Genomic DNA, 27,258 nt, shown 5'->3' on the forward strand with positions numbered 1-27,258 from the left:
AATCCTTTTTAAAAATCTTGCTCTTACTCCCTTAGGCGGACAGAGTGGTGTACAAAAGCAAAAGGAGAAATAAAATGTAACAGAGAACACATACAATAATTTAACTCTCCCTCTGAAATTAATGGGACTTAAACGTTCCTAATTTTCCAGTCATTGTTCCCCACATGTTTTTATTTTCTGTCATAAGAGTAAACGCATTGTTTCCCCTTCTAAAAACAGATCAATGTGTCAGCACAACCTTGATCCCTGTGTGGCTCAGCTGTGGCTATGACGTGCTCAGAAAGCTCACTGTTGGAATACAGCTGGTGTTAAGGATCATACTGATAGAAACACATGTGTAGCCACCAGTGTTTTAACCTCCTAATTAGAAGTTCGGGGAGGGCAGGCGCTGATGTGATATGAAGTCTTCTTGGAATTATATCTTCAGCTTGGGTGTAGATATTAGGGGCATGCATGGACCCGCACTGTTCAATATTACTTGCACAAGTCACCAATAACTTTGTAAATATTGTATAGATCAGTGCCCTTGTTCTTATTTGTTTGCCACCCTTTCTTCCAGTTCCCTCACCTTCATTCTGAGTGATTAATGAGACATGTGCATTGTTGAAACTGCCTTTCAGGATAGTTAGGCAATTTGGTGCCATGCACATTCATATAAACAGATGGCAAGAAGAAGAAAGCAGATAGCAGGAGGTGAGGTCTTGATTGATCACCTAGGAAGAATCCGGTGAAAAATCCGCCACCATATCCAGATTGCCTTTTCCTTTCCAACTGAACAGAGTGTGAACAAGGCTTTGGGCTACTCTCGTGTTTATCTGGCTTTCATTTAACCTTGTCAGAAGATCAAGGACTCCTGAGCTTAGCAATTTCCATGATGCCTTGAATAGACTACATGTGTCTGGGGAATATCAAAGGCGTTTGTACAACCTGCACCCCATGAAATCTGGAAAGAATCTTTGCTGCTCCCACCTCAGAAAAGTAATATGGGCTTTGGGGTAAGAGGGTGCACAAGTTATAGGTGCAGAGCCCTTAAGCCCTCATGTATTTTGAAGTGATGCCATTAGGTAGTAGATACAGAAGCCATGATGATGATGATGATGATGAAGCTAGATTGTTAGGTGTCCAGCAGATATCCATGGGGTAGATGTGAGGTAAATTTGGAATCTGATGGAATATGGAAAAAGTCCACTCAGAGCTAACTTTTATACATCTGTGAAACTTTCCCTTTAACCCAGGTGAAATGACAAGAATTCTTTATTTGTTTAGCAACCAGTCAAATACAGGTTGAGCCACATCTAGTTTGGGGTTTTTGTTTTTGTTTTTTAAAAAACAGGTCCAAAGAAGGGTAAACCCAACTGCTTTGAGAAATGCAGATCTGAGGTCCTGTGCACCAAACTAGATTTTAGAGGTCCTAATACACCAACAGCCAATTGTGTGGTAAAATCTAGAATATACTGGTGTGTCCTAGACTATTCTAATATATCTTGTGGTATGAATAAACCTTTAGAGGTTCATTTCGACTAGCTTTCGCTTGTAACGTTTTTTTAAAGGACATATTACTATGACAGACGACAGATGTAACTTCCACCAATGCTTCCCACCCCCACACCTTGTCTAGGCCATCTTTAAGGGGTTTCCTCTTTGGACTTTATGCCAGCTGCTCATGGAACAACATTTCGCACCATGCCATGTCAGTCACGAGACTAAAGAAGATAGAAGAACTGGGCGGCCAGCCAATCAGCTGTCACCACAGTTGGCCTGGCAACTGCATGGCGAGTGGAGAAGGGAGGAAGGCAGCTTGGCTTTCTCCTCCTCCCCCTGCTAATCATTCATTTTAAATTAGAACGGTAACAAAAACAATCTGTGGCAGCTCTTTATGTACCCAAGTACAAAAAGGTAAGCTTGTGTTGCGACATTTTTTGTTGCCGCTACTCATTTTGTAGTGTATTTGTGCCTTTATTTATTGAATACAGTGGTACCTTGGGTTAAGAACTTACTTTGTTCTGGAGGTCTGTTCTTAACCTGAAACTGTTCTTAACCTGAAGCACCACTTTAGCTAATGGGGCCTCCTGCTGCTGTGCGCCACTGGAACACGATTTCTGTTCTCATCCTGAAGCAAAATTCTTAACCCGAGGTACTATTTCTGGGTTAGTGGAGTCTGTAACCTGAAGCATATGTAACATGAGGTAGGTACCACTGTATCTTCTTGGTGTCTGTCATCTTTTAAAATGGGAAGCTTTCAGGTAGCCATAAGAATAACTGTGCCTCATAGGCATTTGGTGAAGGTGAAACCCATTCAAAGTGCTTAGCTGTTGGCATTATAAATGTTAAACATGAAGTTTGCGAGGAAGATTTACACAGTATGTGGAAGCTTCAGGTCAATCTGTCTATCCAGTATTGGTATACATATTCCAGTAACAGTCCATATGGAGTATCAATGCAACTTATCAGGATGTGGCTGAGGAACGGCAGGACATTTCTGAGGTTGGGTCTGCATGGGCACAGCAATAGGAATGCCACTGGTGTGCCCACAGTGCCCAAACCCCACCAAAACCCCAACCCCAGCCCTGTCCAGGTAAGATGCAGTGATGAGGTGATGGAAGGGGGCGCTGCTTCAACACACAGGCTGCTACTAGTATATTACCTGCCTGTTTTCTCTGCCCATTTTCCTTCCTATTTTAGATTTTGTTGTGTTCACCCAAGACCTTGGGAACTGTTTGGACTTATTTGCTGATGGGAGAAAGTTGTTGCATGAACTGGATGGAAGCATAGGATGGCTGCTTGCAGTATAATCAGGTGCAGCCTTCCCTAACTTGGTGGCTTCCATTTCCCAATACAGTTGGACCTTGGATCCTGAACGCCTTGCAAGTCGAATGTTTTGACTCCTGAACGCCACAAACCCAGAAATGAGTGTTCTGGTTTGCAAACGTTCTTTGGAAGCTGAACATCCGACGGGGCTTCTGTGGCTTCAGATTGGCTGCAGGAGCTTCCTGCAGCCAATCAGAAGCCACGCTTTGGTTTCCGAAAATTTGGAAGTCAAATGGACTTCTGGAACAGATTTCGTTCAACTTCCAAGGTACAACTGGAATCTGTAACATAGAATTGACATTTTTTGGGAGTTGCCATGTCTTCTTTAGTTCTCTATTTCTTTCTACATATAAACTTAAATTTATTTCATCTTCAAACCAAGCTTTCTTTAATGTTTCTCCTGTGGGAGCACTTGTGATGATAAAGAACATTATTTGTCATGAGCTGGAATGAATGCCAGGCACAGTCTCAGGTAAATATGAAAAACGACACCTTTGAACCATCTGTGTTATTTATATCGGTTCTATGATGGAATATTGCAAAGATAGGTCCTCTCTCAACTCTCATTTATGCTGTCAGATAGGGTCAAACTGATGTAGAAGCAGTAATTAGATAGAACCTTGTGCATAGTTATGCAGGAATCCTAAAATCACATACACATGCAAGCTCAAAGATGGCCTTTATGTATACCAAAGCTTTGCATAAAAGGTAAAAGTAAAGGGGCCCCTGACCATTAGGTCCAGTCGTGGCCGACTCTGGGGTTGTGGCGCTCATCTCGCTTTATTGGCCGAGGGAGCCGGCGTACAGCTTCCGGGTCATGTGGCCAGCATGACTAAGCCACTTCTGGTGAACCAGAGCAGCGCATGGAAACACCGTTTACCTTCCCGCTAGAGCGGTACCTATTTATCTACTTGCACTTTGACGTGCTTTCAAACTGCTAGGTTGGCAGGAGCAGGGACCGAGCAACGGGAGCTCACCCCGTCACAGGGATTCGAACCGCCGACCTTCTGATTGGCAAGTCCTAGGCTCTGTGGTTTAACCCACAGCACCACCTGCGTCCCTAAAGCTTTGCATAGCAGCCCTTAAAGTATTTTCATTATGCCAAGTGGAGCAGAACTGTGAAACTCTAAATTACTGGGTGACAAAACAGGCACAATTGTGGCAACAAATTTTCAGCTGGACCACCCAAATGGATCTTAGGATGCCATGCTGCTAGACCAGAACCCCACAACCCCATCCTGGCACCATTGTATGCTGTGCAGTGGCAATCATTCGTCACAACATCTATAGTTATAGCAGGAAAGGTCTGGAGTTCAGTGGTCGAAAACATCCAGTGCCTACAGAGGGTCCAAGGTTCAATCTCTGGTCTCTCCAGGTAGGAATGAAAAAGATTTCCATCTGAAACTCTGGAGAGCTGCTGCCTATTGATATAGATAATTCTGAACTCAATGGACCAGTGCTGTAAAGCAATGTCCTATGGTCCAGCATTAAGCCTAGATTGATGGAGAGGTCCAAGGACATCACCAGGGAACCTGTTGCTGGGCTCCATTTTCCCTTCCCCCTGACCATTAGACATGTTGGGTGGAGCTAATGGGAGTTGGAGCTGAAGTTCAAAACATCTGGAGCATTAGAGGGTCTCCACTCCTGCCTTAACCCAGTGTTGGAACCCTCCAATGTATTCATGTTTGGAAGTAAGTAGTATTTGTTTTAGTAGTGCTTACCCTTCTAAGTTTATGATTGTATCCATAAACTCACTCCTATATGCTACAACTGTGGGGTGCAACGGGGAGAAGGGAGGAGAAAACCAGAGTGTGCAACCAGACCACCGACCTATCAGTTTTCAGAAATTTAATTTCAGAAGTGTTTACGATCAAGGGGTAGCTAGCCAGGCATGTATACAGTTACAGGCACTCATTTCATTATTTCTCTTTGAAAAAGCTTATTCTCCTTTTCTACAACAAAATGACACTTATTTCCAAATGAATGTGTCCCGCATTAGGACAGCAGAAACAAGCCCCATTTTGTTCCTGTGGTCATGATGGGTGCTATGATGTAAGTGAATTTACAATTTGCAACTTCAGATGATCAGAGTATTTCTCTTTCTATCAGGGCTGGCAACTTTGGTTTGTTTGTTTTTGTGCTCTGATGTATCAGGAATGCAGAAGAAGGGAATAAGGATGTAAAGCAGGGAATGGGGAGGGGGAGGGGTGGGAAATGTCAAGTATGTGATTCACAACTGAAGCAGCATTCGTGGCCATCTAAAATCTCGCAGCTGCACCATTGCATTCACTCAAGTGTAGGTCATACTGTGTTCAGTGGCGCTTACTCCCAGATAAGAGTGCATTGGATTGCAGCATTACACTTAGAGATGGCAACTCTATGACCCCTCCAGCCACTGCTCTGACTCCTCAACCCACAGCAACAGGACTCCTTCTACCTGTTACGTACAGGCTAGATATCAGGGTATGCTGCTCTTTTTGAAAGTACTACAGACTATCCCACAGAGTCTAAACTATGAAGGGAACACATTGCTAAATAAGTCCTAATGCATTTCTAATTGTCACAGATAACTCCTACGCAGAAGAGAACACTCATAGACTAAGCAATTTGGTTTCTTGGTTTTTTAAAAGATATTTGCGAAGTACATTGCTGGTACTTCCAAAACCAATTCATTTGTTTTCTATCTGGACAATGTAATACTGCTGCATGTCAAAGACTTCTGCATATCCTGTGAAGGATGGAGATCAGGAGGGGTGTCCTACCTTGGACAGAATTAGCAAGGAAATGGCGGCTGGCAGGGACAGGGGCAAAGAGACAGAGAATGGTATATGCTAGATGAACCCGGAATATTAGATGCTGTGCTTTGGACTAATCATTTGGGACATGTCAAGTTGATCAATTCAGATTACATCTAGCTCTTAAACATGAGTTGGTCCCTCTAGCGGTGCTGTCAGACTAATAGCAATGCTAAGAAAGATGTCTTCCCTTCAGAGATGAAGCAAGCAATATCCAGGCAGAGCAGAACTTTTTGCCCCTCCTTCCTTCATGACGCTGAATTCCATTCTCAGCTCCTTTAGCAGGATTAACCCTTAGCTTACTAAGGAAGAGATACGGTGCGCAGTGCTTGGGCTTTTCTTCTGCTCAGTATTAATTTCCTCCATAAAATATTTTTTTTCTAAACAGAGTCAAACCATACTGCTGAGTATCAACAGGGTTGCCATTTGGCTATTTTTGAGTGATGCAGCATTGCCTCATGACTTTCTAAGGAGCTTATATTTGGCATCAAGAAATGGGCAATTGAAAGTGCAGCACAATTCTAGATGTGTCTTTCCAGGGGTACGAGATGACTCCCTTCCAGCTCTTCAATTCTATGACTCTATGATTTCAGTGAAGGTTGCAAACTAACTCGAAGAAATAAAATTTTACCCAGCTCTTTGTTGAGGAGATTGCGGTGGTATACACTCCCTTGAAGCAGACTTGTGAGGAGAGAAAATGGCTGACTTTACCACACAAGACAACTCCCTCAACTCCCTCACAAGTATCTCAGCCTATAAATTGGAACCTTATACTAGACCTTCACAACAACAAAGGTATGTTCACAGGTGCATCTGCCACTTAGAAGTTTTGAGTCCAGATCTCTCCCCCCCTTTGTGAGTTTCTATGACATCTTGATTGAAATTTGGAAGTTCAGCCAGATGTTACGGTGGGCAGGAGGCATATCTGGCTCATATATCGGATGTTTTCTACTTTACACACCACATACCTATGTTTTACATCGGTGTCTTCCTTTGTTAAACATATTGGTACAAACAGTTTGTTATTATGAGGTCACACAGTTGTCTTGTTTTATCAGAACACAGCTGTTACCACAATGCCCACAACTGCCTTTTCCTTTAAATTTGATATTTGGCTTTGAAATAACACACATAATCTAGATAAGGTTCTTACAAATGATTGTTATTGACTGCTTTGGGGGAGTATCCAGTTATTATTTATTTTATGCAATTTTCTTACACGCTTTCCCACAATTGTTTCCCCAAATGTCTGCAAAGAAAAGGTCACCAGTGCACCTTAATCTGCTTATCTTTCTCTCCCCTATCTTCATAGCCCTGACACACTCAATCCAAGCACTGTCTATCTGGCTTTACATTTAAAGTAACTACCTCAAAATAGAAAGAACCCTCCAATGTCTGAGGGCATTAATCATACATCGCTGCTGGCATCCATTCCATTGCAAAAGGTTGGAACATTGCTAATGGCCCTGTCTCTGATCTTTGCTTTCATTACAAGAACTTCTGGGCTGTAGATGTTCCTTGTCTATCTTTAACTATTTCTAAACATATCCTCCTACATAACTGCTAGCTACAAGCTATGGGTATGATCCAGCTGAAGTCAAGCACTTTTTGGTCCCATTGGAGAGGTTCAGTTACTTGGTTAACTTATGTTAACCATACAGGGGAAGGTTGTAGCTCAGTTGTGGAGCATCACCTACAGTATGCATGCAGAAGGTCCCAGGTTCATTCCCTGCCATTTCCAAGTAGGTTTGGGAGAGACCTCTGTCTATAATACCAGAAGGTCATTGTCAGTCCATGTGGACAATACTGAGGTAGATGGACTATGGGTCTAAGGCAGTTTTCTGTGTCTCTGTTGAACACAGTGTGATTTTAAAGTGCCTAATTTTGACTCAGTCATGCTCCATGATTCTAAGGAGGTGGGACTGAAAGGCACTGCTTATGTACATTTTAAACTCAATTACAGTTCAAAGTGAGAAGCATTGCCTCAGCAAAGGGTGGAACATGGGTACACAAAAACTGCTCATGATAAAGGTAAAGGACCTCTGGATAAGTCCAGTTAAAGGCAACTATGGGGTTGTGGCGCTCATCTTGCTTTTCAGGTTGAGGGAGCTGACGTTTGTCCTCAGACAGCTTTCCAGGTCATGTGGCCAGCATGACTAAACTGCTTCTGGCACAACACATGACGGAAACCAGAGTGCATGGAAACACCATTTACCTTCCTGCCACAGTGGTATCCATTTCTCTACTTGCACTAGTGTGCTTTTGAACTGCTAGGTTGGCAGAAGCTGGGACACAGCATTGGGAGCTCACCCATTGTGGGGATTCAAACCGCCGACCTTAAAAGAGCACTGGTGAAATGTGCATATTTCAGACATAGGAGACACCAACACAAAGAATTTGGGGACGTATCAGCATCTGGAAAGCAACGGAAGTAGCATTTATGCATATAAATGGGTGTTTTCAGCTCCAAAAGCATTTCTCCCTCACCTCTGAAAAATGTCCTCCATAAAGTCAGGGGTCATTCTGGAATGGCACCCTGCCAAGTGCAAGGGTCTGGCTCTGGAAGGGAATATTGCCTTCTGCATCTTTTGCACAGGTGGAGGGAGGGATCCTGCCTTATTTTTAAAGTTCCTAAAAATAGTTAAGTGTTGTAGAATAATAAGTAAAAACCAAATGGTCCTCCCTGCAGTCTCTGCATGCCAATAACACCAGTGTGACAGGCACAGCGTGAGTTACGATCTTAAGATTCATTACAGGGCTCCTTTTCATCAGGCACCAAACTGGAGTAGTGTGTTGCAGAAAGCTTAGTGTGTGTGCAGCCACTAGACATTTGCTCCCACTGCTTAAAATAGAACGTCTAACTGCGATGGATTAATCTTCCTTTGGCTCTGGTTTTGCTTAGATTACTGTAGCTGCTACTGTCTGAAATACCGCTGTACAATACAAGTATTTCACATAAGTCACTTAACATACTGTCTGCAAAGACCATGCATCTCCTCTGAATCTGCCAACCTTATATATATATCTGTCTATATGACAGAGGAGGAGGTTCAGCTGTGTTTTCTGACAATTTCATTAAGCATTTTCAAGGTCAGATCCACAGTCCAGCTAAGGTGAAATAGTAGGATTTTAAGCCATTGTAGTCCTATTGACGTTAATGGGACTAAATTGGTTTAAGTGCAGAGACTTCAGCATAATAATTGGGAATGTGGATTGATCTTGTTAGTTGCCTCCATTAAATTAAAGCTTTATGCCAGATAATGGCATTATACAAAACAAGCAAACAAACACCCGAAAAACATTAACCTGCAGTCATGGAATCTTCTTTTTCTATGCATTGCAGACCTGGGGATTTTCCCAAAGTGCTTTGAGTCTTTTGAATTGTGCTGAATTTTAGTGGTTGGTGATAAAGTGATAGTGATTTGAGCAGGGTCAGGAACTTGTGGACTTCCAGACATTGTTGGACTGCACCTCCCATAACTCCTGACTATTGGCCATGTCGGCTGGAGATGATGGAAGACAGATATAAATTACAGCTGAGAGGCCTTTAAAGAATCTCTTCTTAAATCATCTCAGTTTAGGGTTGAGCAGTGATGTGGCAAAGTTTGATGATGACACCAGATTGTGCAGAGTGGTGAGGAAAAAAAGTGATTGTGAGGAGTTCCAAAAGGATTTCTCAAAACTTGGTAAATGGGCATTAAAATGGCAGATGTGATTCAATGTAAACATGTGTAAATAATAATAATAATAATAATAATAATAATAATAATAATAATATTCCTATACACTGCCCATCTGGTCAGGCCTCCCCAGCCACTCTGGGTGGCTTCCAACAGAATATTAAAAACACAATAAAACATCAAACATTAAAAACTTCCCTAAACAGGACTGCCTTCAGATGTCTTCAAAAAGTCAGATAGTTGTTTATTTCCTTGACATCTGACGGGAGGGTGTTCCACAGGGCGGGTGCCACTACCAAGAAGGCCCTCTGCCTGGTTCCCTGTAACCACACTTCTCGCAGTGAGGGAACCGCCAGAAGGCCCGCATCACTGGACCTCAGTGTCTGGGCAAAATGATGAGGGTGGAGATGCTCCTTCAGGTATACTAGGCCAAGTAAATTTGAGCAAAATATTCCCAACTTCACAATACTCTTATGGGATCTGAACTGGTGGTGACTGGCCAGGAAATAGATCTTGTATATGGCTCAATGAAACTGTCAAACTAGTGTGTGTCAGTGGCGAAAAAGATAAATTCCAGGGATTATTGGGAAACTTAGATTGTCTTAGTGACAGCACTAGAACCTGGGGTTTTCCAAAGAAGCTGAAGGTTGGAAGATGTAGCGGTACTTCTTCAGCCAGCACATAGTTAATTTTTAAACCTATCCAGTTATTTATGCATTATTATTGTTGTTTTTAAAAACCATTTTAGCTGCTTCCATTATATGTTTGTAAATTACCTTGATACACATGTAAATTCAGTTGCAGTAGCAGTAGTAGTATTAATAAATTCACGACCACACAATAGAGTAATGACCAACTTAGATGACTTTAAAAGGGGATTAGAAAAAAAAAATCATGGAGCTTAAGGCTGCCCATGGCTTCTAGCCATGATGATTGTGTATTACCTCCAGCAGGAGGGCCAGTATGCCTCTGAATGCTAGATTCTGTGGAACCCAACTGGGGAGGATGCTGTTGCGCTCATTTCCTGCTTGCAGGTTTCCTACAGGTATCTTGTTGGCCACAATGAGGACAGGATGCTGGAATAGATGGGCATTTGGTTTGGTCCAGCAGGGCTTTTCTGAAGAGCCCACAGGCAGTGTTCAACTACAGTGGTACCTCAGGTTACATATGCTTCAGGTTACATACGCTTCAGATTACAGACTCCGCTAACCCATAAATAGTACCTCAGGTTAAGAACTTTGCTTCAGGATGAGAACAGAAATTGTGCTCCGCTGGCGCAGCGGCAGCAGGAGGCCCCATTAGCTAAAGTGGTGCTTCAGGTTAAGAACAGTTTCAGGTTAAGAATGGACCTCCGGAACGAATTAAGTACTTAAACAGAGGTACCACTGTAGTCCAGCCCACCAGGGCAAGGATTTCTGCTTCCCGTCTCTTCTCCCCCTGCACATACTTGGCACTCTCTTCAGATATACGACAGAGGGCTGGAAGAGCCCGAGAACAGATTTAGGCATTGCAGGAAGGAGGGAAGAGAGGGAGAGAACATTCCCTTGTTGAAGAAGTACTTGCGCTGTCCGTGGAGCTCTACTTTGGATACAACCCAAGGGGAGTCATGTAGCAGGGACAAAGGTGGCAAATGCTCCCGCCTTATTTATATATATATATTTAAAAATCAGGGCCAGTCCTTATTTTCTAAGAAATGCTGCCTATATTATGTCCAGAAGTATCACTTAGCTTGCGTTGGCTCTGGCATCTTCTGATTACACTACAGTATATAATGGGATTTCCTCCCCCGCCCTTCTTTTTGCAAATGCTAATAGTTTTGTTAGTGAAAGTGCTGGACTTCTCTCCAATCTAGCTCTGATGCTAGATTACTAAGCAATAACAAGGAAAAAGTAAACAGGGGATTTGCTGATGAATTGGGCCATTGGCCAAAAATAGTACAACATTAAGAGTAAACCTAGTTACTATAGCAACAGAAAGGGAGGGGATGTACCCAAAAGCTAGGGCAGGGTGACAAGACACTTGGGAAGTGCAGAAGCAATAGGGGCACAGGAAATAGCCAAAAGAAAGAGTATGTGATCAACAAAATAATATATCCCCCCCCAAGAAGGCCAGAATATGTATTCTCTATTCACTGTTCATGGAATCGTTAAGCTGATTTGTGCAGCTTTGCAATCAAAAGCCTGGGAATTGAATCAATTCCCTCAAGGTAGACAATAAGTTATGCATGTCATCTTTAAGACCTGGTCCAGAAGCAAGTACAAGCGATAAATTATATAAGACAAATTGTATCTGGGAACATATAACACAAGCTGGCAGAACACAACATGTTTCTGTAATCCAGGTGTAACCTTAGAAAATGTCATCCCAGATGTTCAGGGATTAGTGGACTCAGGGCTAATTCAAAGAACAGTCTGCATATAATTTAGCATTTGGCAGAGCAAAGGTGCACCAATTTATTGTATATGTGCTTATTTATTTATAATCTGTTTTTCTAAACACAGCTGGAGGTATGAATCTGCAAAACCTGGGGCATCCTCTTGTGTGAGAGGATGTGACATGCAGGCTGTTGAACCCAAACCCAGAAGTTTAAACTTAATTAAACCAACGTTTAAATGGAGCTTTCTGGACATTGTGAACTGTGCAGTTCAGTCGAAACAAGGCAGTAATACACTTGATGAAAGAGTAGCAAAAAACTGCTGGAGAAGTGAATATAAACAAAAGGCACATTGAATAACCACATAGCACAGAGCTCAGTATAATAATAATAATTTTATTTATTCTAGTCATACCCCACCCATCTGACTAGGTTGCCCCAGCCACTCTAGACAGTTTCCAGCATATACAAAAACATAATAAAACATTAAATGTTTAAAAGCTCCCTAAACAGATGTCTTCTAAAGCTTGTATAGTTACTTATCTCCTTGACATCTGATGGGAGGGCGTTCCAAAGGGTGGGCGCCACCACCGAGAAGGCCTCGTGAGAAGTCTTGTCACCTTCAGTGCCATTCGGGCTTCACAGGCTTCTAGTAAGATAAACAATACACATTGGCAATCTGTGGGGCAAAGGCAGTGCTGCCCCCATGGGGGTACTCAAGGGTACGCAGTACTGGCACCTATTTTTCTAGAAGGTAATGTTCATAACCGGGATGCTGGTGGTGCTGTGGGGGACGCGGGTGGCGCTGTGGGTAAAAGCCTCAGCGCCTAGGGCTTGCCGATCAAAAGGTCGCGGTTCGAATCCCCGCGGCGGAGTGTGCTCCCGTTGCTCGGTCCCAGCGCCTGCCAACCTAGCAGTTCGAAAGCACCCTCGGGTGCAAGTAGATAAATAGGGACCGCTTACTGGCGGGAAGGTAAACTGCGTTTCCACGTGCTGCGCTGGCTCGCCAGATGCAGCTTTGTCACGCTGGCCATGTGACCCGGAAGCTGTCTGAGGACAGCGCTGGCCCTCGGCCTCTTAAGTGAGATGGGCGCACAACCCTAGAGTCTGTCAAGACTGGCCCGTACGGGCAGGGGTACCTAATGTTCATACCCATTCTATGTGTGCCCTGACACGTTGAAAGGCACTAATCAGGAGCAAAATCTATAGCATTAGCCTGCCATGGTATGCCTTTTTTGGTTATCAGTTGCTGGCATGCTATATATGCATGACCACACACACACACTAAGGTCCTTCAGTTTCAACAGACTGGTGTGCAAGTTCTGTCACCTACAATGGAACTACACAGAAAACATAACTGAAGTCACTCCAAAAGAAGATACTGGAGGAATCTTTGCATGAGTTAATACTTTTTAAAAATCCTTTTTGAGCTGTATGGTATCTTTTATTTCTGTCCTTCCAGGCCGTGATGCTTTATAGTACACATTTGTGATTTACCATGTATGTGCACAGAAAATAGTAGATCTGAAAGGCAAAATAAGGAGATCTGCATTTATGATTGCAAAATTGCTATTATTCTATAATTATAAGATTATTATATAATCTTAGAAAGTTGTCTATGCTTAGAAGGGGCATGCATTTGAGGGGGAGTAGTTGTAACTATTATGAAGGGAACCTGCACTTATGAATTTTCCACTACCCTACTGCATATGTACACTGGCTGATGAATATAACATGCACACTTAAACAAATAAAGGGTATGTGTGGAATGTTTGCATGAGTAAATGCTTTCCTTTCAGGACACATAATATATAAAGCGGGCTTTGTGCAACGTGTAAGCAAGACAATGAAAAGAAAGGAAGGAAGGAAGGAAGGAAGAATGGAAGAATTTCATGGGAAGATATATAGTGGTCCCAAAGCTCCTAATGTCTTGGCAGCAGTGACTTTTTATTTAAATATGAAATGTCACCTTTCCTCCCATTTAGAATTATTCCTAGTAACTTCACATCCCTGCCTTCACTTGCAAGCACTTTGTCCTCTTGGAGCTGCAAGCATCTCCCGGAGCTCATTCTGCCTCTTTGCACCACTGCAGTCCAACAGCTGAACTCATTTGTAACAAGCTCCTATTTTCCAGTTTGATGTTGCGCTTGAATATTTCCCCTGGCATCTCCGCAGGCACAGCCTGCGTTCTATGATCTGAGCTGCAGAGTTTTTCCACTCGCATAATAACATGCAAAGTATGGTCTGGCGGGTGTCTTGACTTCACCCGTGAGCCTGGAAATGTGATTGATGCACACACACAGCTGAGGTGGGGATTAATTTGTCAACCTGTGCTGAGAAACGTCTACAGTGCACCATGGAATAGCTTGCTAGAGACAGGAGAGTGAGGCTTTCCCTGGGCCAGAGCAAAATGTATCTGCTATGGCAATAAATAGCTCTAATACTCTCACTATGACGTTCATCTCATTCCCACAGAATGGCTGTTATTAATTATTGTGTATTAAACACCAACTGTGTGCTTGACCCTGTAAAAGAAATGTTCTTTGCCAAAGGAGCTTATTAGCAAAGGAAATACATAGCCAGCACACACAGAGAGAAATTTTAGCTTTTGTCATCCAAGGCATAGTAAAAGTAGCCTTTGGGTGGAATTCAACAGTGCGCTAATAATATTGTTCTGTCAGCACAAGCATTTCCGTTTGCCAGACAAAACCATCTCCCCCCCTCCTTTCCTGCATGCTGTTTTGGGGGTTCTCCTGACCCTCCAAACTAGATTTGGAGGAGGTTGGTGTGAGAGGAGAGAAGGAAAAATTCTTTTGTTCTAGTGCAGGTCCTTGTGCTGGCTTCCATTAGCCCACCTGGTTAGCTGAATTGAGCCATTTGTGTGGGACAGCTGGGCTGCCCGGGGATTGGGACAAACCATTGCCATATCCAGTATGCACCAAAGAGCAAGTGATTCTGGCTATAGGACCCATATGATGTGTTTCATTGGTGCAACACCTTCTTGGACTGTACCACTTAGAGCTGTAAGTGGGGAGGCATTTCCCAAGGTGCAGTCAAAGTCTTTGCACACACAAAACTTTAATGGCATCTTTCTGATTTGCTAGCTGAATGTGTAGGTGGAGCTTCACATGGTTCAGTGCTCTTCTCTGATACTCCACCTGCAGTGGGAAATGATACAGTCCAGGAGAACATATAACACCTGGACCTCTGCATTTGTAAACAAGGCATAATTTGACATTGTGGGTTCCTCCTCCAGTACAACCTCTTCTTTCTTCTTTCTTTATTTGTTGAATTAGTTTACTGCTCTTCATCCGAAGATCTCAGTGTGTTTCACAGAATGAAAATACAAGATAAAAGCACTAAAAACATAATAAAAACAAGAACAAAACAATACCCTCGGCCACAAGCACATTTAAAAGGACATAGGATGTTAATCAGCCAAAGGCTTGGTTGAAGAGGAACATTTTCGCCTGGGGCCTAAAGATATATTAGGCACGAGGAGAGCCTCCCTAGGGAGAGCATCCACAAAGGGGGGGCCACCGCAGAAAAGGCCCGTTCTTGTGTTGCCACCCTTCAGATGTCTCATGGAGAATGCACACAAAGAAAGGTCTCAAATGATGCTTGCAGGGTCTGGATAGATTCATATAGAAGGAAGAGGTATTGTGGTCCTGAGCTATTTAAAGCTTTATAGGTCAAAACCAGCCCTTTGAATTGGGCCTGAAAACTAATTGGCTGCCTGTGCTGTCAGGCCAGGATCAATGTCATACGCTCAAACTGTCATGTCCTGGCGAGCAACCTGACTGCTGAATTCTGCAATAGGCAGGATGGAGAACTGGGCCACAACTAACAAAATGAATTTCAAGGGAGCGAAATGTAAAGTTCTGCTGTTAGGTAGGCAAAATAAGAAGCACATAATGGGTGACATCTGGCTTGTCAGCAGTACATGTGAAAAGGATCTGGGTGGCTGCTTTTTTTAAAAAAGTAGATTGCAAGCTAAATATGAGTCAGCAGTTCTGTGTGTGCAAAAAAACAAAAAAGGCTCACGAGATTCTAGATGACATCAACAGAAATATGATGTTCAGATTACAAGAAGTATTGATTCCACTCTTGTTTGCTTTGGTCAGATCTCACCTGGAGTGCTGTGTCCAATGAAAGTACAAACTGGAATGTGCCCAGAAGAGGGTAACACAGATTGTGAGTGACCTAGAGACCAGTCCTCTGATGGAAGATTTTAGGAACTGGGCATGTTCAGTCCAGAGACAATTAAAAGGTGATATGTTAGCCATCTCCAAATATCTGAAGGGCCCTTACACAGATAATGGAGCAAATTTGTTTTCAGCTGCTCCAGAGAGTGGACCCTGAATTTACAGGTTTGAAACATAGGAAATAAGATTTCAACAAACAATTGAAGATGGTGGAGTCTCTTTGGTTAGAGGGTTTGCCGCAGAAGCTGGATGACCATCTGGCAGGGCTGCGATTTCCTGAATTCCACATTATGCCAACTCATATATGTGAATACTCAGCAGCATGCAGATACTACTATGGTTGACTAGCTTCCACACTTTATGTGAGTGGCCTGATTGCATAAGCAATGCCACTTTGGAAGAATGCACTCACACCTAGTGGCCACTTCTCTTTCATGGACAGACACACAAAAAATCACAACTGGCATACTTCCTGTTCATAGAAGAGAAGTCACGTGTGAGCTGCTCTTGGTAGCCTTGGCATTACTCTCACACTTGACCCATCTGTAAACATGGGTGGACTGGAAGGGGTACAATGAGATGGTCCTGTACAAATCTGTGTTAATAGGAGATGGGAACATAATAATTGGCTACAAACCTGCCAGGTAGGGGATTATCCAAAAGTCAGGAAAGATGCCTCCATCGAGCCATGCAAGCAGCAAAATGAATAATCCTCCAACTTGGGAAAGCCACACCAAGAGCAGAAAACAAGACATCCTGCAACTAGGAGCCCATGAGAAAATTGAGCTCCAGAAACTACAAAAAGTCAAGTTTCCAAGATATTTGGAGTACATTTTTAGAACTCTTCGCCAAGACTGAGCAAGCTAGTTTCTTGCTGATCCAGAGTGTAGGGCCATTGAATTCAAATTACAAGAAAGGAGATTCTGACTAAACATTAAGAATAACTTTTGGACAGTAAGAGCTGTTCAACAGTGGAAGGGACTCCTTTGGGAGGTGGTGGACTCTCCTTCCTTTGAGATTTCTAAGCAGAGGTTGGATGGCCATCTGTCCGGGATTCTTTAGTTGTGATTCTTGCATTGCAGGGCATTGGGCTAGGTGACCCTGGGGGTCCCTTCCAACTCTACAATTCTTTGAGTAATACCCACAACCAGGAAAAGTGGGAGGCACAATGCAGGGATGGAAACTTCTACAATTGTTCATAATCATAAACTTTATTGCACTAGCCAAAGGCCATGGCATCATCTAGAAACACAACAATTTTTACAGTTGTTAACCTGGGATTCCAATGCAGATTTGACACTGACTGATCCTAACTCTTATCTGAGCATGTGAGCTTGAGCCCTGCATGGCACACCAAAGAACTGAACATCAGAAGTGAAAATGCTGTAGCTGTAAAGCAGGGGTGTCAAACTCAAATTCATCGGGGGCCGCATCAGCAGTTTGGTCACCCTCAAAGGGCCGGATGACACCGCCTTTAGCACAAGGAGGAAGATGGCAGCTAAAATATAACTCATTCTCTTTGAAGGCATGCAGGCATAGATGGAAGGGGGTATTAGTTCTCCGCAAAGGTCGAGGACCCCAACATACACTCATGTAAGAAAACTTTTAGGTGCAGCTGCCCCCCATTGAGAGAAACAAGCGTCCTTTCACTATGTACAGCCTCCCTTGATTTCCCACAGCCCCACATAAAGGCAAACCACTCTTTAACATTCAAGCGTGTGTGATTAAAAGAAGCAATTTGCTATCATTCCCCTCCACACACACCCTTTGTAAATATGGGGAACAGATAAATGACGTCTAAGGGTTAGGTTTCATCCTTCATCCCCCAAGGAGGAGGGACGTAAATACTTAAAATAGGGAGGTGCCTTTTCTCTCTCTGTTCCCCCCCCCCTTTTCCCTTTTTGGCAGGCGATAGAGCAAGTAGGTCTTAGGGAGTGGGTGGGGTCGGGCTTGACTTCCACACCTGCGAAGGTAAATGGAGGGAGATAACGGGGTGAGACGCGGGGGGGGGGGGGGCGTGGAGAAGAAGATATGAGATTGGAGGGAAAGAAACCTTGCAGCCCAACAAAAGCAGATAAACGTGCTAAGCCTCCAGCTTGCCCACAAAGACGACTCCTCTTCCTCCTCTGGTGTGTGTGTTGCTGCTGCTGCGACACGGCTACTACTTACCCCTCAGGGAATCGGTTGATTAAATGCACATTTCTATGCCACTGAATTCATAAAATCTGTATGGTGGCGGTACCAAAGAATGTAAAAGGAAGGAAAGAGTCTCTCTCTTCCTCACCCCCACTTCCTCACCTGGGCACGCAGCTGGGCGAGCTCCGGTCCACCTCCCAGGTGGCGTAAAGGTTCATCTGGACCGGGCGCCCCCCTGCCGTCGCCGCCGCGCCGGACCCGGGAGCCCCCGAGCCGCCTCCCCCCTGGGGCCAGAGAGCCTCCTCCGGGGCCGAGAGCGGCCGGCTGAGACAACGAAGGCGCCGCTGCTGCCGGAGGAGGCACCAGCTGCTGCTGCTGTAGCAGTGCTGTCGGCGGGGGAGGCTGCCCTGAAAGGCTCTGTGCAGCCGGGGACGCCGAAGAAGCTGAGGCGCTGGATGCTGGCTGGTGCAGCGGAGGTGTGAGCGAGCCCCGCTGGCCGCCGAGCGCCCCTCTCTCCGCCATAGCTGAGGAGGAGGAGGAGGAGGACGACGAGAGACTCTCTCAATCCCCGCCAGCGCCTCAGCCGCCTTCTTTCCCCTTCAGCCGCACAGAATAAAAGGTGAAGGCTGGTGGCCGGCGGCGGCTACACGGGCCACATGACGAGGTCTGGCGGGCCGGATTCGGCCCGCGGGCCTTGTGTTTGACACCCGTGCTGTAAAGGGTGTAGGCATGAGGGCAGATGGAGGTAGGGGGTTGGCTGGGCTGGGAGGTAGGGAGCAGTGGGAATAAGAGAGTATACTGTTTTATTGTAATGATGTGAAACCCCTCATAAACTATAGCTAAAAAGGGGAGAGGTTTTGGCACATACCATGCCTGTGTAAAAAAGAGATCCATCAGGAGCAACAGGCATAATTGTTGTCTGGGAGTGATGCAGGACTGACATTATAAAGATGGATAAAAGGAATCACTTAAAAGGGAAGGTTGAAGGGAAACTTGTTCAGGTAAGGCTTAATAATGAAGGAAAAAACTGGGGAAAGCAGAAAGGATTTAAGTTATACAAAGGAGAAGAGGACTGGGCAAAAAACACTGTGATGCTTGGGATTCACTTGAGTGCCATTTAAAGATCCAACAAGAGAAACCTTATGATGAGTAGGAGTCCTGACCTTTCTCAGAAGCGAGGGATGTATCAGGTGCACTCTGAGATAAGAGCATGCTCCGGGATCTGGAGGGTTCTCTGAAGCTAGGTCTTCTGATATCACACTGCTCATGTCAGTAGGCAAGGGGTTTCCTGGGTTACTGGGAGTGCTTGTACAAGTAAAAAAAAGTATCCGAATTGTCCTTTTTAGTAGACAAATAGGCTTGGTCCAGAGTCACCAGTATAAGGTGAATATAGTTTGAAAAATAAATAATTGATAGGCTTTATTGTGGTGCTGTGTGTGGTCCAGAGGGCCATGCCACAATACTGGGATGAAGGTGGGCTCTCAAAAAGGCAGTACTTAGTAAACAGTGTCCTGAGCTTATAGCCATCTTAAAGCGAGTACACCCTTTTCAGTAAGTCTGTGTGGTGTAGTGGATAAAGCATTGGCTTAGGGCCAGGGAGTCTGGTGTTCAAACTTCTACTCATTCATGAAGTTCACTGGGTGACTGTAGGCCTGTTGTTCTCTCAGCCTAATCTACCTCTAATCTACAGGGTAGTTGTGAGGGTAAAATGAAGGGGTGGGAAATGACCATAGATGGTACCCTGAGCTTGTTGTGGCAAGGGTGACAGAAATAGATAACCCACCTTTATTTTATTATTGCATTATCTTCCACTTTCTCACAAGAAACCCATGATAGTATAAAACAATTATTTCTGTTACACATGTTATCATCAACCCTGTGAGGCGGGGGGATGGGGAGGGGGAGAGAGCTGGCAACAAATTTGTGAAGTAGGTGAGGCTGAGAGACTGTGACAGGCTCAAGTTCACCCCACAAACCTTTTGGCTGAGTGTGAATTTGAACTTGGGCCTCCCTGGCCTTTAACACTCTATGACCCCAGTAAGCAGAACCAGTTAGAGGCTCTCATGTCAGTGGCTGAGCCAAATTCAATTCCTGACTCTGAGCCTGATATTAGTTATCAGGAGACTACTCTGTCTGATCCTGAACCACTTCCCATGGCATCAGAACCTGTAGAGACAGAGTCAGGACCCTCATGAGTGCCTTCACCTGTGCCTGATGAACTGTGTGCCTCCCAAACCACCTTGACAGCTCAATAGTGCATGGAGTACAAGAAAATGCCTGTACAGTGGTACCTTGGGTTAAGAACTTAATTCGTTCTGGAGGTCCATTCTTAACCTGAAACTGTTCTTAACCTGAGGCACCACTTTAGCTAATGGGGCCTCCTCCTGCTGCTGCTGCGCTGCCGGAGCATGATTTCTGTTCTCATCCTGAAGCAAAGTTCTTAACCCGAGCTACTACTTCTGGGTTAGCGGAGTCTGTAACCTGAAGTGCCTGTAACCTGAAGCGCCTGTAACCTGAGGTACCACTGTATTCAAGTCAGAGCATTGGCCCTTTAGAAATTCTGCTTCTCAAAAAGGAAGCGGAGCTTAGGAAAGACAAACTTGGGGACACAGACTTAGCTTGAGTGAGTTGGTGTGAGTTGCTCTCCTGGAGCTCTCCATGGTGCTGCCATGCTTCACCTGCTTTGCTCCATAGAACCAGAAGAGGACACTCTAGCTACAATGCCACACTAGCTCTCAGTGATCTTTCCCAGCCCAGCTGCTTGAAGTTATTTTTGCAGAAGATGCTGAAAATGTAGCCTGGGACTGCTTTGTATGGGCAATTCAACTAACTGAATAAGCCAGCACAATAAAATGGATTATTATCACCAATCATCATCATCATATTTTTTTTTTAATCAGCATCAAAGCATAATATAAATATGTTAGGTAGCCCTTCCCAATTTGTGTATTTGGGTAGGTTTTACCTAATGAGCCACGTCAGCAGAAGCCCTGATCAAGGACTTCCTGTGCAATGTGGCATCCCCACCCAATTGGCTCCGGGAAGGGTCAGAAAACAGCCCCTCCCCGAATAGAGCACAGGGGGCAGAGAGGGGGAATCATTCTGTCTAAACATTCATCATAGTGTGGCACTGAATTTTGCCCTGTGTGTTTTAAAATCAGCGCATCTCAGAAAGTAGGTTTGACTTGAATACTAACAAGTTCCATTAGAAATGGTAAATTTCCTCCATTTAATTTACATTGGCCACTTCTTCTAAACACTACTCATTAAGCTCTGGCAACTGGGTTTCCTGGCTGTGGGCGCTCCCCAAAGGCCTTGCTCTCCAGCGATGTACCAATGCTGCAGACACTGCAGATCAGCAGAGCTCACAAATTTATATGTGGAGTTTAAAAATAAATGATGTGTCAAAGTAGGGTCAGTTTCCCTGTAGGGTGTTTATGGCAAGGAAAAATAATCTCGTATCTATTGTTCATTTACTTTCAGGGAATTAGCTCTTCGGATGTTAATTCAAATAAATAAACTGAAGGTGATAATGGCCGAAATAAGTTTTCATGCTGCTTGTAAGCAAAGGGACATTGAAAAGCTGCTGTGTTCTTTTAAAAATGCATAGTTAAGGTTTTATTCAAAATGCCATTAATGTTTTAAAGAGCTGGCATACAACAAATCATATGAGACATGCAGCTTTCAGCCTTATGAAATTTATGGACAGGCTATGTTGAAAAATGAAAGAGAAGAAAAGACAAGGAAGGCACTTAGATCTGATCTTGTTTTTGAAGCAAATGCCGTCATTACACTCTGTTTTGAATTGTAATACAGTTTTTGATGGTCTGAGATCTAGCTCTGAGAGCCTTCTGGAGGTTCCCTCACTGCGAGAAGTGAGGTTACAGGGAACCAGGCAGAGGGCCTTCTCAGTGGTGGCGCCCACCCTGTGGAACACCCTCCCATCAGATGTCAAGGATATAAGTAACTATACAACCTTTAGAAGACATCTGAAGACAGCCCTGTATAGGGAAGTTTTAAATGTTTAATGTTTTATTATGTTTTTGTATATGTTGGAAGCCACCCAGAGTGGCTGGGGTAACCCAATCAGATAGACAGGGTATAAGAAGTAAATTATTATTATTATTGCTATTATATAAATCTAGGAGTAGCATTAGTATTAGCCATCTAACAGCTCTGTTCATCTCAAGCATATGCTTAGCAATGGGGGGGGGGGACATAAAAAACATCAGTTAGGGTGGTTTGATAAGAGATATGCATCTTGTGTTGGTTGTAAATTAAAAAACAAAACAAAAAAAAAAATCCCAGGTATGGCAGGTTTTACACATTTATGTACCTGCTATGTGCCAGTCCTTAAAGATTCTCTAAATATGTTTGGGTGTTTGAAGAAATCAAGTGTGTGTGTGTGCGTGAGAAAGAGAGAGAGAGAATGAGAATTTCAGTTTCAGTGCCTTCCCTTAATGGAATGATAGAAATGTAAGCACATTTTTTTATTAAAAAAATTAAAAATTAATTTTAGCCCTAGGATTTGCATTTCAAATCACATAATAATGGAATAATTTATGAGCCTCCTTTAGTAGTCTGCATGGAAAGATTAAGTATTAACCACTTCCATTACTTTTATCATAATCTAGAATGGCTCACTCAAAATCGCATTCCTTTGCTGCAGTGTGAAAAGCTTTCAGTGCGTGGCTGGAAGGTTGGAACGATGAAACAATTGCTGACGGGTTTCAACATTTGTGAGATCACAAGTGAGTAGCAATGGCCAGCTCAAAACTTTTTGCTGGCTGAATAAAGGACCAGACCATGTCATTTCCCATATGCAGAAGCTGGCCAGAGCAGCACTTAATTCTTACTTCAAGACTCATGAAAGTCCTATGCTATACCTGAGAGAAAGAAGCTGATTTTAAGGGATGTTGGGCACACCTGACTCTCCAGCAACCTGCTGCTGATTTGTAGCTCCCCAGCACCTGCTGCCTGAGGCAGCTGCTTTATAAGACCAATGACCCATTTAGCCCAGCATCCTGTTCTCACTGTGGCCAACCAGATGCCACTAGTAGGACCCAAGCACAAGAGCTCTCTTCCCTCCTGTGGTTTCCAGCAACTGGTATTTAGGAACATTACTACCTCTAACTGAAGTAGCAGAGCCATTGATAGCATCATCCAGGTCTTTATGTGCAGTTATCATTTGCCTTCCTGGAACCGCTGGCTCACAAGTTACTCTGGGCCTGGAGCACATTATAAGTTTTTTGTGGGTTTTTTTGCATTTAGAAGTATATGTGCACGAAGCAGAGACATCACCTTGCCAACAAAGGGCCGTATAGTTAAAGCTATGGTTTTCCCAGTAGTGATGTATGGAAGTGAGAGCTGGACCATAAAGAAGGCTGATTGCTGAAGAATTGATGCTTTTGAATTATGGTGTTGGAGGAGACTCTTGAGAGCCCCATGGACTGCAAGAAGATCAAACCTATCCATTCTTAAGGTAATCAGCCCTGAGTGCTCACTGGAAGGACAGATCCTGAAGCTGAGGCTCCAATACTTTGGCCACCTCATGAGAAGAGAAGACTCCCTGGAAAAGACCCTGATGTTGGGAAAGATGGAGGGCACAAGGAGAAGGGGACAACAGAGGATGAGATGGTTGGACACTGTTCTAGAAGCTACCAGCATGAGTTTGACCAAAGTGCAGGAGGCAGTGGAAGACAGGAGTGCCTGGCGTGTTCTAGTCCATGGGGTCACGAAGAGTAGGACACGACTAAACAACAACAACGACATGATTTGGTTTCTATCCATACTTTTGTGCACTGCCCTGGAATCTTTTGGATGAAGGGGTCTTTGAGAAATAGTTTTTAAAAATAAATGGAAAATTAAATGCAGATTCCGTAGCTTATTTCCCTCTCCCCCCCACCCTGCCCATCTCCTCTCCAACCCCCAGTTTGCTTAACATCCAGTTTCATGAACACCTGGAAAACATGCTCATGATTTTATGGCCTTCTGCTTTTTCCTAATAACAGTGTTGCCTGACTGTAAATTTGGGGGTTTTCCTTATGGACTAACTTGGCTTCTGATTTTGTTGTGCCTTTGTGTGTGTTAACATGATGATTCATCCTGAAATATCGACATTTGGAGGATGCAAAGTGAAATCTACATATTCTAAGAGCCAACCAAATGATGACACATTGCACAGCTTTAGGATTGCTCTTTTACAAGTCACACCAAGCAGCTCTAGCTGTGTGAGGAGCCTACAGACTCTTACCCTGTGGCAAATTGAGCTGCGCCAAGGGACTACCTCTTCCTTGCTCCCCTTTCCCTGTGGTTTGGGGGCTACAATGGGATCCTCAGCTTGCCACATTCTTGGTGCCAAAGAGCTTCCTTCCCTGTGATCATAAATTAAATGGTCCTCTGTATTTATGCTATGCAGTGTAACAAGGAGAACAGAAAAAACCCAATTAAAAAAACAACACACATTTGCAGCTGTACAACCTTTATGAACTGGAATAACTTTATTCCCTTCACACTCCAGTGAAACAATACCTTGACAAAATGATTCATTGAGAACAGATGCTGGCAGTTTGACTGAGGTGCCTGTAGCAAGTTTAAAGGCAACTTTACATCTATCTGATCTAAGGCCTTTGACTACTGGAAAAGCCCTCTGTCTCTTTTCTAAGTACAGCATGGAGAGGCAGCAGAAGTGTTCTGATTAATTTTTATAGGGGTAAAACTGCTGCAAGCAGAGAACCTGTTCCATCAGAGGAAAGAAAAGGAAAAGAAATAAGAGTGAGAGAGTCGTGTGTTTTAAAGGGGTTCCTGAATAACTTTAGTTGGTGTTTATTGACTCGTTAATGGATGGCAGTGGTACCTTGACTTTTATATTTAATGGTATGATGAAAAAAGATGCTCTTCAATAGGTGCCACAAAGGCATTGCAGAAGGGGTCTGTCTGATACGGAACAGCAGTGCATTCAAAAGGGCTAATGCCTCCACACTAAAGACCTAATTCCTATACCAGAATAATAAGTTTCCCCAGCCCTGCCCTAGCCACTCTGGGCGGCTTCCAACAAAATATTAAAATACAGCGGTCTGTTAAACATTAAAAGCTTCCCTAAACAGAAGATGGTGCTTGCCTAACACCATTCAGGATTGAGTTGAATAACTATGAGGCCACTGCTAAGAAGGCCCTGTTGTTTGCCTGCCAACCTAATTGCCTTTGAAGGTGGGCACTGAAGCATGCTGCCTTACATGGATCATAAGACATGGGCAGCTGTTATGGGTCCAGGTGATTCTTCATGTCACCTGATCCCAACCTGTTTTGGCCTTTAGAGGTCACCACTAAGCACTTTGTATTGGGTACAGGTGCGATATAGGTGTAATAAACTCCAACGTTCTAGTCGATTCCTGGGCAGCTGCATTTTGTACCAGTTTAAGTTTCTGAGCCATCTTTAAAGGCAGCCCCATTTAGAGCACCTTCCAGTCTGGGAACAGAGCCCTAGAGAATAGAGCTTTGCATGTTAGATACATTTAACACCACGTGTATACTGACCCTCGGATGACTACAGCCTGCAGTGTAGCTCAGCTAGGACCTTCTCCAGAGAACTGATTTACAGTATGAAACATCTTTCGGGTCAACAACAAGTATGGACATTCATCCTGCAACTGCATGGAAGAGGAGAATAACATTGTCACATTGCATCCTCCAGTTGTCCCCCCTCGAAATCTGAGCGACGGAATAAGGAAAGGCAATTCTTCTGTAAGAAAGTTGGGCTGTGCCCTCAATTTGGCTGAAGCCCAAACTTGAACCATATTGGGCTGATTTGGGCAGAGAGATCCTGACATCAGCTAAGTTGGGTGGCAACAGCCCCACATCACCCCACAGAGAGGGCGCTTGAGATGCAGCACCCAGGAGGATTAAACTTCCTGTTCTCCATGCAGCTGGAGGGGAGAGATGCAGTATCTCCTTCTCCTCCCCCCCAAAAAAACATTAGCTCCCCCCCCCAATTTATTCGGGGCCAGATCTGGATCGGGTGTATCTCATTCAGCCTGGATCGGATGGGTGGGTGTGCTGTGCACAGCTGTTTAAGAAAGGCCTGTCCACAAGCCCATTCCATTGATCAACGTCTGAGGCAGAGAGCCATGTCTTTCTCTTGGCTTCCCCATGCCCTTTGTCCACTGAGTTTTCATAAGATGATATAGCACCTGTACCTTTAATAGCAACATGAAGGGGAAAGGGCAGAATTCAGCAGCTACCTTGTCCAGCACAAGTGAAGAGGTCCTCTTGGCTTCTGCCTGACACACAGTTGTGAGAATGGCCAGAGTCTTTCTCGGGAATAAAGATGGCACCCCTAACCCCAGGAAAATCCCAGAATAGACCTTAATATGAGAGTGTACTCCCTTTCACCTAACCTTTGGCACATATTTTTAAAAGCCACAAGCGCTTTTATCAAATTAAACTCTGACCTTTTAAAATTAAATTAACCTCATAGTGTAAATCAGATTAGACGTGAGACAATCTCAATTTATCCTGATTTCTCCCCGATTATGTGTCATTAAAATCCGCCCTGTTTGAATTTCACTTGCTTTGGATGACCTTAAGAGAATTAACCCAGAATTCTCCTACGATGCCACAGTCTTGCTCACTGCATTGAAAAAAGAAGAGCCAGGCTATGTCCCCCTCCTGCTCCTTCCGAATTGTACCGATTGTAATTGTGAGAACATACAATTCTACATTGTTGTTCTGACACTGTGAAGGATAGTGTAAACCTCCGAGACAAATTCTTTAAAATCTCATCAGGTGCTTGAAGGTAGACATTTAGACAGGATGACTGATTTTACAGAGCCACAAACTAAGGCCAGAGATAACATGCACTTATCTTGCTCTGAGAAGGTGTCTATCTGCATATAAATATTGTTTTATTAGTACTATCGCTGAGGAAGAGTTGGATCAACATGCATTGCACACATTTTTATCTTTTTTGATGCTGCAACTGAGTGAATCTGTGAACATTGTCATATGATGACTGGTCTTATTTAGGTCACAGAAATGTATATGACCTGCGTTTTGGGTCTTGCAGCTGATTTGAATACTATTTTGAGTATTGCTAGTGTAAAGAGATGCATAAAATAAAATAAAATAATTATGTTGCATATCTTTTTCTATACACTTACTCTGTGCATTGTGGGATGCAACCATGACCCTACCCTCCAAAAAAGTAAACCCAGAGAGAATTAACGCACAAAGCTACCCTTATCTATGTCCAAACTGAGTTT

The 27,258-nt window shown here is 43.8% G+C and overlaps 1 protein-coding gene across 5 annotated transcripts; it reads left to right on the forward strand.

Annotated features, from left to right (window-relative positions):
- The first annotated feature begins 1,847 nt into the window (after positions 1–1,847).
- Positions 1,848–27,122, forward strand: LOC310683616 (uncharacterized protein). 5 transcript variants are annotated; one of them, XM_083453787.1, is made up of 6 exons: positions 1,848–1,896; positions 3,191–3,280; positions 4,747–4,860; positions 6,239–6,398; positions 22,633–22,749; positions 23,270–27,122. In XM_083453787.1, exons 3-6 carry the CDS (start codon positions 4,792–4,794, stop codon positions 23,320–23,322), a joined length of 399 nt encoding a protein of 132 aa, XP_083309913.1. In that variant the 5' UTR covers positions 1,848–1,896; positions 3,191–3,280; positions 4,747–4,791; the 3' UTR covers positions 23,323–27,122. The 5 variants fall into 5 exon arrangements, 2 of the variants coding, with proteins under 2 accessions (XP_083309913.1, XP_083309914.1); XR_014514448.1 differs by lacking the exon at positions 22,633–22,749 and having other exon boundaries at positions 23,523–23,578; XR_014514449.1 differs by lacking the exon at positions 6,239–6,398 and having other exon boundaries at positions 23,270–23,419.
- The last annotated feature ends 136 nt before the right edge of the window (positions 27,123–27,258 follow it).

Source organism: Podarcis tiliguerta (assembly GCF_965153285.1).
Source record: "Podarcis tiliguerta genome assembly, chromosome: 1".
Lineage (NCBI taxonomy): Eukaryota > Metazoa > Chordata > Lepidosauria > Squamata > Lacertidae > Podarcis > Podarcis tiliguerta.